The sequence below is a fragment of the Apis dorsata genome, unplaced genomic scaffold, assembly GCF_000469605.1.
Source record: "Apis dorsata unplaced genomic scaffold, Apis dorsata 1.3 scaffold_383, whole genome shotgun sequence".
Classification (NCBI taxonomy): domain Eukaryota; kingdom Metazoa; phylum Arthropoda; class Insecta; order Hymenoptera; family Apidae; genus Apis; species Apis dorsata.
Genome location: NW_006263645.1, coordinates 592,007 through 601,038, shown reverse-complemented (window position 1 = coordinate 601,038; position 9,032 = coordinate 592,007). Strand labels below are relative to the sequence as shown.

General features: G+C 36.8%; 1 protein-coding gene across 1 annotated transcript in view; it reads right to left on the bottom strand.

Annotated features, from left to right (window-relative positions):
- Positions 1-9,032, bottom strand: part of LOC102675378 (titin) — a 166,665-nt gene that overhangs the window by 98,869 nt on the left and 58,764 nt on the right. The window contains exons 41-47 of the mRNA XM_031512095.1: positions 6,850-7,193; positions 6,124-6,355; positions 5,627-5,824; positions 5,227-5,430; positions 4,983-5,146; positions 1,678-4,659; positions 828-1,047 (exon numbers count right to left, since the gene is read on the bottom strand). Of these exons, the coding sequence (XP_031367955.1) occupies positions 828-1,047; positions 1,678-4,659; positions 4,983-5,146; positions 5,227-5,430; positions 5,627-5,824; positions 6,124-6,355; positions 6,850-7,193 (4,344 nt within the window). The remainder of the gene's footprint in view (positions 1-827; positions 1,048-1,677; positions 4,660-4,982; positions 5,147-5,226; positions 5,431-5,626; positions 5,825-6,123; positions 6,356-6,849; positions 7,194-9,032) is intronic.

The following is a 9,032-nucleotide window of genomic DNA, read 5'->3' as shown; positions in this document are numbered from 1 at the left end:
TTTTCTTTTTTTTTTTTTTTTTTTTTTAATTTTTCGTTTCGTTTTGCGCGAAGCATCGTGCGAAACGCGGATGTCTCTTGAAACGAGGGTGAAACCAGCGTGATATAGAGTGGAGGAGAAAAAGAAGAAGAAAAGAAGAAGAAGAAGAAGAAGAAGAAAATGAAGGTTAGCCACAAAAGATGATGGGAGAAAGACTCGGAGAGAAAGCTGGGGTACACAAAGTACGTACTTCGAGTGGCCGAGAAGAAAAGAGAGAAGCAAGCGAAGCAGGAAGAGAGGAGAACTTGTCTTGCGAGGTAAACAACGAGAAGGGAAGAAAGCTTGCCAGGAGGACTACTTGTTGTAAGCTGGAAAAAAGTCGTAATAGAGTGAGAGACCCATCGATATTGGCCAGTCGATTGTGTTCTGTTTAACGCTGTTGGAAAGCAATTCTTATTTTGACATTTCCCATAACCAATGTTTAATAAATGTTAAGCTTCGTTTACACTAAATAACAAAATAATATCACTTATAATTGTAATTTAGATACTTTTATAATAATTCCAGATATGCAGAAATATTATTTAACACAATATATTTTGAATCGATTTTTGATAACTTTCTGTTTCAGTTATACGGATTATATAAATCCCATTTATAATTAAAATTTTACATGTATTTTCTTATACAAAAGATTTCGTTACATAGTGTAGACGTAACTTTGTACGGTATTTATGGAAAAAAGAACTACTAGTGTGATTGATACTATGCACAATTTTTAATAAATTCGTGTGTATTCAATAATATCGTAAGAGGAACTTCTCATTTACGTCAGGATTTATAAATACCTGGACCAGCGAGATTCGGTTTCACGGATCTGAAAGATTGGTCGTCGCTTTCATAGCCTCGCGGTTTCCAAAGAGGTGGTATTCTGCCGTCGTAGTCGCTCTCGTAGTCGCTTTCGCGAAATTCGCCCTTCACGAATTTGGAAGGACTCGGAGAGGGCGGCAGAATTTTTTTCGTTGTCTCTAGCTTCTTGTGCGATTGATCCGTCGTATAAATAGTTTCCTGGAAAAAAGTAAAGATGTTATCTTGATGTAAATACATTTCAATTGTTCACAAAATAGTAAACAGTAACGAAAAACACAAAAACACACAATTAGTTCTCAATCAGTTTTTGCACAACTAATTTTAGAAATATTTTGTTTATTATTTTCTATGTTCTAATTTTTCATTATGTTTCAATATTGAATTTATATGTGCGAAATAAAATGGAGGTATTCAAAACTTAGAATATCCACCTCGAGTAATAAAAAAAACTTGGATAACGTGTTAGAAATTATGATAGAATAAAGAATACATATCAAAAATCATTTCATATTTAAACAATTCTGTTAAAACTAATATTCTAATATAAAAATTTCATTTTAATAAATGATCAAAATATCTACCGATTGAGAACTGATTAAAGCAACAGAACTATATATCCAACTCTTCGTGTGTACTTGTAATAAATAAATTGGTTAAAAGTGCACAACATTGCAAATATTAGCTTAACACAAAAAGTTAAGAAAAAAAACGACAGACGCATCATTTCATTCGATTAAACAAAGAACCGTTCTTCTTCGTTCCAAACAAATACACTCCGATCACACTGCCCTCTATGTAGATCAAGCGATGCAAACACACTTCTCGAACCTTCGTGGAACTGAATCTCGATGGGGACGCGGAAGATACGTAGCTCTTCTCAACGAACGAGCTACGTTGTTGCTGAACCGGTGGTTGTACAGGTTGTTTCGTAACCAAGGGAGCGGATGGCGCGATAAACGATTCTTTCTTCTGTTGCTGCTGTTGTCGGCTGTCGTAGCTTTTGCTCTCGAAATATTCCGATCGACTTTCAGAATACGAGGTGCGAGACTCCGTTTGCGAGGTCATAGACGACGAAGATTCGTGTTTGCCAAAGCTCTTTTGCACCGATTGAATCGACGACTTCTGTTGGAAAGGCTCGTCCGTGTCTGCCATGTAACCACTTTCCTGTTGGAACGTTTTCACCTTGAATTTAGGAGATTCTGGCTTCTTCCCGGGTGGACTCTTTGGAGTTGGACTCTTCGCGGCTGGTTGGACGTAGATAGGTGGAGAGCCTGGTTTCAATTCGATAGCAGGTGGCTGGCCCACTTGGAACTTTTGTTGCTGCTGTTGTTTTATCTCTCTCTCTTGCCTCTTGACAGTGGTAGCGATAGTCTTCTTGCACACTTTTTCCTGTTGTTCCTTGGTGATCACTGGTCTAGGCGGACCTACAGTCGATGGAGGCACCTCGAATTTAGAGGGAGGAAGTGGTTCAGGCTCGGTCGACCTAGGTCTAGTCGGCTTGGGCACTGGAGCTTGGACTCTTCTGTAACGTGGCTCCTCGCCGTCACTCTCGTACGGCCTCCATTTTGCTTTCATGTGACCGTCCATGTCCGATTCGTAGTCGCTTTCCTGAGTGAAACTTCCTTTGATGAATTTCGTAGGAGTTGGTGGAGGAGGCACCTTCTTCATCGGTGCAGATGCAGGGGAAGGCTTGAATGGAAACGGTTCCAGAGGTTCGATAGGTGTAGATTGTTTGGCTGGAATCGGCGGTGGAGTCATTTTGACGTCTTTCGGAGGTAGTGCTGGAGGTTCCTCCTTCTTCGGCACAGGAGGAATAGTTCTGATTCCTCCTGGAGGGATCTTAGCTGGCTGATGCTCCAACGACACTTCCAAGTTCTTCTCTATCCTCTCGATCTTCTTCTCTTTGACTACCGGTGCTGGAATATATCCGATTTCCGGAGGTGGGCCAGGTTCTAAAATAATTTGCTCGGTAGACGGAGTAAGGTGGTATAATTGAATGACGGGTCTTTTAGGTGGTTCCACACTCCTGACAAGACCAGGAGCTTTTAAATCATCCGAGCCTGCCCACTTTTTCGAATATTTCTCTTCGAACTTTTCAGATTTTTCCAGCTTCTTAATGTCGCTCTCACTAGTGTACTTCTCATACAGAGACTTCTCTTCCATCTTGTTCACCACGTGATCTACTTTAATTGTTTCCGCGTTGTAGATGATCGGTTGCGTTTTCGGTGGTGACGGAGCTCTCTTCGAGATCTTCTCCATCGATTCCTGTTTCGAACTCCAGGACCGCCTCTCAGTCGTGCTGGAGGATTCCATGCTGGTCTTTCTGATACCGCCTTCAGGCGTCTCTTCGACTTCCTTCCTAAACTCCTTCGACGAACTCTTGTACTCTTCACCAGGGGTTTGCCATTCTTGCTTGAGTCTCGACTCTTCTTGCGGAGGCCACGATTTCCGGCTAGACTCGGCACACTTCTTTGCCCAGGATTTCTCCATAGCCAAGGCGTCAGCCGATGGTCTGGGCGAGGTAGATCTGAGTATCTCTTGATGACTCGACGCTGCAGAATGACACCTGTATTCTGACAAATCAGTGGACACGTGTGATCTGGTTTCCACGTCAGACGACGATGACCAAGGTCTGCTAGGAGACATAGCTCTGAACGAAGACACGTAGTCCCTTTTCTCGTGAATTTCCTTTCTCACGCAAGGCTCCTCGACTACCTCTTTCTTCTCGAGCTCAAAGGATGATGGTGGCATGGAAAACGTTGGGGCCACCTTTGGAGAAGGCGTGGGGAAAATCTTCACACCGCCAACAGGCGCATCTATCGGGGACAGGGTTCTATCGAAGGATTCTTGGAGCTGTTTAGCTTTGATCGATACTTCAGGGCGTTTTTTTTTTAATTCTTCCGGCTTCGGCATGTAACCAATCTCCGGTGGAGGCTCTGGCACCAAATTAAAACCTTCCAATAATTCTGACTTGCTCTCCATTTTACTTTCCACTTTGCTCTCCATTTTCGACGACATTATCAGTGATCCTTGAACAGACGACGATCCTGAGCTAACTGTTTCTTCCACGACTGTCTTCTTGGTCTCTACGGAAGGTGGCTTGTACGGTTCGTACGGGAAATCGAACAATTTATTGTCAACTCCACGAGAAGCTGCACTCCCTTGCTCCAATTTCGTGAATATCTCGTGGACAGCTTTCTTCGTCGTTTGAATCTCTGCAGGTTTCGGTTCAGGTTTCTTCACCTCCTGGAACGTAGTGGATCTCTCGTAGTTCTTCGTCAATTTTCCAACCTTCACTTCGTGGCCATCAGCATCGTCCACTAGTTTAATCATCTCTTTGGGACCTTTAGGCGTAGTTTCCGTTTCCTTCGTCATCGATTCGAAGAAGCTCAATGCATCCTTTTTGGCTATCGTCGATGTTTCTATATTTTCGTTCTCGATCCTCGTCCTCTCCTCGATCACTGTAGCCTTCGGCTCGGCGCCTTTCTTCTCGACTTCTTCACGAATCACTTCCCTCGTTACCGTCTTTTCTTCCTTCCTTGGCTCCGGTATGATTGGCGTCTTGTGCTCCAACTTCATGTGGAACTTTTGCTCCGATTTTGATTGCGATTGATGTGATTCGACCGTGGACGAGATTGTTTCTGAACGACTCATCCTGCTTTCCGGCTCCTCTATTTTTTCTACGGTTTTGGTCGTTTCCGATATCGAGGTGGATGACACGATAGGTGTCGTTTTTAATGGCGGAATCTGCTGAATCGTCGTTGATGAAGGAAGTTTGCTAGAAGGAACCTCTCTCTTCTTTTCGTCGGACTAAATATGAATACAGTGCTTTATATTTTGCCTCGTATAGAGAATTTTAACAAAATTTATTGTGGATTTTTAGGGTATTATTGCAATTGAATGTTAGTTTTTTCAATAAATAATTAGAGAGATTTGATCTTATATTAGGAAGGTTTTATTTCAAATTAGGTATTATTTAGAGATTCTATATTTAGAAATACAAAATTGACTCGAATCTTTCTTCTTTTTTTTTTTTAATTAGAAAATTAATTATATTGAAGATTGAATTTTATATAGAGATATATTGGAAATTTTTATTGAAAGATTAATTATTAATCAGAGGAAAAAATTACCTGAATGACTTTCTTGTCTTGCACATTCTCGTAAATAACAGTTTTATGAACTTCCGTCATAGTATCAGGCGTTGGCTCGAAGACAGCAAAGTCTGCTATACTTTGGGCTTCACCACCGGCGTTTGTTGCTCGAACCATATATTTTCCTGCATGCACTTTTTCAGCTAAAAATCCATTTCATTTAAAATTAATAACTTTAAAATTGTCAATAAATAATAAATAATTTTTTAAAGACTGAAATTACCTTTGTCAATAATGAGCATGTAACAATTTCCTTGCTGTTTAATCCTCAATTCAGGTGGACGTTCTTTGATAGGGACATCGTCCTTGAACCATGTAACCGTGGGTTCCGGTGTTCCTGTGATTTCTACCTCCATATTGACTCGTTCTCCACGTTTCACAACTTGAGCTTGCAATCTTCTGCCGAATACCGGTGGGAATATCGTTTCTGAAAATTTATGGAATAATATTAATCATTGTTGTAAAAATTAAATTAAATTGAAATATATAAAATAAAAAATAAATTTATCAATAAATTAGATCAAAAAATAAGTTCAAGTTCAAAATATTAAGATAGAAATATTTTTAAAATTCTTTAAAAAAATTTCTTTCAATTGAAAATACGTAATTGTCAAATTATGTACTTTTTACGACAAGATCAGCCGTGCTACTAGCAGAACCGACTTCGTTGCTGGCAGTGCAAGTGTATCGTCCCGCATCCTTAACATTTACGTTCTTCAGTTCCAAACGGACGTGATTATGAGCGTAAGTGATCGTCATTCCATCTTTCGTTTTCAGTTCTTGTCCGTTCTTCGACCAACTAATTGACGGTTGAGGGAATCCTGTAATTGAAATAAAATTTCCTAATTTATCATTCAACTTGCCAAATTAATAATATATTAAATCCAATTTTTTTTTCAATGTAATTAAAGAAAATATTAGTTCAAAATTAAAACTAACCATATTAATTAAATTAATGCAAGATGATATCTCCACTTTTTATATAATAATGAAAAGTGAAGTTTTCACAGGCGATTTGTGAATTAAGATTTGCATATATTCATGATATACTTTTTTTATACAATTATTATTACAAGTTAAGAGGATATGTTCAAGAATATGATCTCTATTTTTTTTTTACCATCGATAATTCCTTCGAGGATAATATCAGTGCCCTGATCCACGATCATCCCTGTGAGAGGCGAAACGAATCTCGGCGCAGTCGACTTTCTGGTTGGTTTCGATATTTGCGCAGCTTTGACATCCTTTTGTTTGATCCCTTCTTCGTCTTGAGATATCACCACGGTTTTTTCTTGACGAATCTCGCCTGGCTGGTCTTGAATGATCTTTTCGTGTTCCTCGACTTTGTACGACTGTTCAAACAAAGTATAATTCGATATTCTCTCTCTCTCTCGCAATTTTCAATTCTCTTTACTTCAAAATATATATTTTTTTGTCAATCACAGACTTTATATTTTTCAAAAATAATAAAATTCACAAAATAAAATATTCTTATCCTTTTTACTTGAAAAGAAAAGAAATTTATATCTTGTTATACATTAAAAAATTTAACGATGCACGAACAGAATATTGTTTAATTTCCTCTTTGGAATAAATCTTCAAAATTACTTTTATCAAAACTAATTATTTATATATATATTCTCATCTCATCTCAATTTAGATATCTACAAAAATTTCACAAACACATTTGAAAATTCAATATTATTATTTTTTACACTTTACAATTTTTAAAAATTTTTTGATTAAAATCCAAATAATTATTACACGAAATTAACATCGAAACATTCCTATTTTATTCATATCATTTATAAAATTATACTTATTGTACACTTTAAAATTAACAAACCTGCACAACAGGAGGCGCTCCATTCTCCGAGGACGACTGTTCCGTGCTATGTACAGTAGTCTTCACGGACACGCTGGTGGGTTCCTGTCCAGGTTTCGACAAGGTGGAGGACGTAGTGGACGAGATGTACTCCTTCTTGGTCGTCTTGTGGGTGGTCGTGGACTCGGTGATGGTCTGCGACATCTTGGTCAACACCTGGCTCTCCCCCTCGCCCTCGGACTTCTCCGAGGAGAAGTGTTTCTCGCTGCTGCTCGCTGCGTGCATTTCGTCGGCGGGCGATCTCTCGACTAAGTCGACCACCCTCTTTTCCCCAACTTTTCTCACCTCCTCCACCGACCTGCCACCTGACGAGCATGATTAATTCGGATATCAATAGATCGGCCTCTGATTCTTTCTTCTTTTTTTGGCTATGAGACTAAGTGTGGCTCTAAGAGTCAGGGGGTTCGTCAGCTCTTCGCTAACCGGAAAAAGGAAGTTGGGTGTGAATTTTAGTTAGTCTATATATGGAACCAATAATGGTGGCGAGTTGTCTATGTAATTAATTTAGAGTGTTATTATTTTTTTATGTTTAATTTGTTATTTAGATCAAGTTTGATTTTATTTTTTTCTGTTTTTATTGATTATATATATAAAGCGTCACGTGAAAGAAGTGAGTCATTGTGTTCTTGTCATGCCAAAGATGATCTCATGGAAAAGTTGATATATTTGCTATTTTATTGTTAAGATTAATTATTGTTTCAATAATAAATATTTATATGTAATATATAAACTATAACTTAATAAAGAATATGATATAAAAATTTATATATAATTAAACATTTTATATGTATGTGTATTATTAACCAATCTGAATGAAACTATAATTTCTGTATACACGTAGAATTTATGTAATTATAGTAATGAGTGAAAAAATAATGGATGTAGTCTTTGATTAATATTTTGATTGTATAATATCTAGTAAGCATTTCTAAAGTATCTTAAAATATAATAATTTAAAGTAATAAAAAATGAAATAATTATTAAAAATACAGTACTATTGTATAAATAAGAAATAGAAGTATAAAAATAATAATCAATTATTGTAATTATTGTATATGATTTTGTACTCCAAGATTGTCATTACACAACAGATCATATGAAAATAACTTAGCTACAAAGTGAACGTGAAGTATAAAGAGGTTTAAAATAAGGCACAAGACAAATGTCATCGAAAAATGTCCCGAATTTCATTCACGTTCTCCGGTCAACCTAAACTTCGGACAACTTGGCATCGAAGGGAGGCACGCATACCAAATATAATTTCACTCAACAAAATGGAGCACATTTGTCAAAGGAAAAAAACATATCGTATGAAATACATAAATATATTATACCGTGTTATAGAGACATAAACAAAAAGTCACTAAAAAATATTGAATATTTCTTTGAATACTTTAAATTGATGGATTTTGATCAATTTTTATTTTTGTCATGATTTGAAAAATATTCAAGGCAAGACATCAATTTTTAACTTTCTGCTGGAAAATAGAATAATAAATTCATATGACAACTTTTTAAATATTTTTTACTATTTTGAGAATTTTAAACTTGAATATCCTATTGCATTATCAACGTGAGGAATTAATCATCATATATGTTATTAAGCTAAAATAATGGAAAAATTTTAATTTATCTCAATTTTCGAAAAAGTTATAGAGAAAAATAACACACGAGCCAAAAGCCAAAATTATCTTAAAATTCTCCTTAATTGATTTATCGAAAAAGAATTTTTAATAATATAAATTAACGAGGAAAAAAATCACAATGGATCAATTTACATAATTGAAAAGAATCCAGAATTTTTATAAGACTACAAAGAACTCTCTTCTTAATTATTCTTCGTTATCTTATTTTAAAATCTTATTTTATGTAAATGTATCGATCGAAAATCACGAAATGCTCGAAAATCGAGTCACATTAATATATTGAATCACGGATGTATTAATAGTTGGCCCGTTTTAATGCCACATTAGAATCGTCGAATTGGAATCCGCGTGGATGGTGCAACAAGAAATTGCCCTGCAGAAATTCCGCGTCTATTCGATTTTGAACGGTAACCGGAAACGGAACTCGAGGACGTAGACGTTAGTCGAACATCGTGAACGAATGAAAAAAGTCGTATCGATCGTGGGAATAAAGATCTT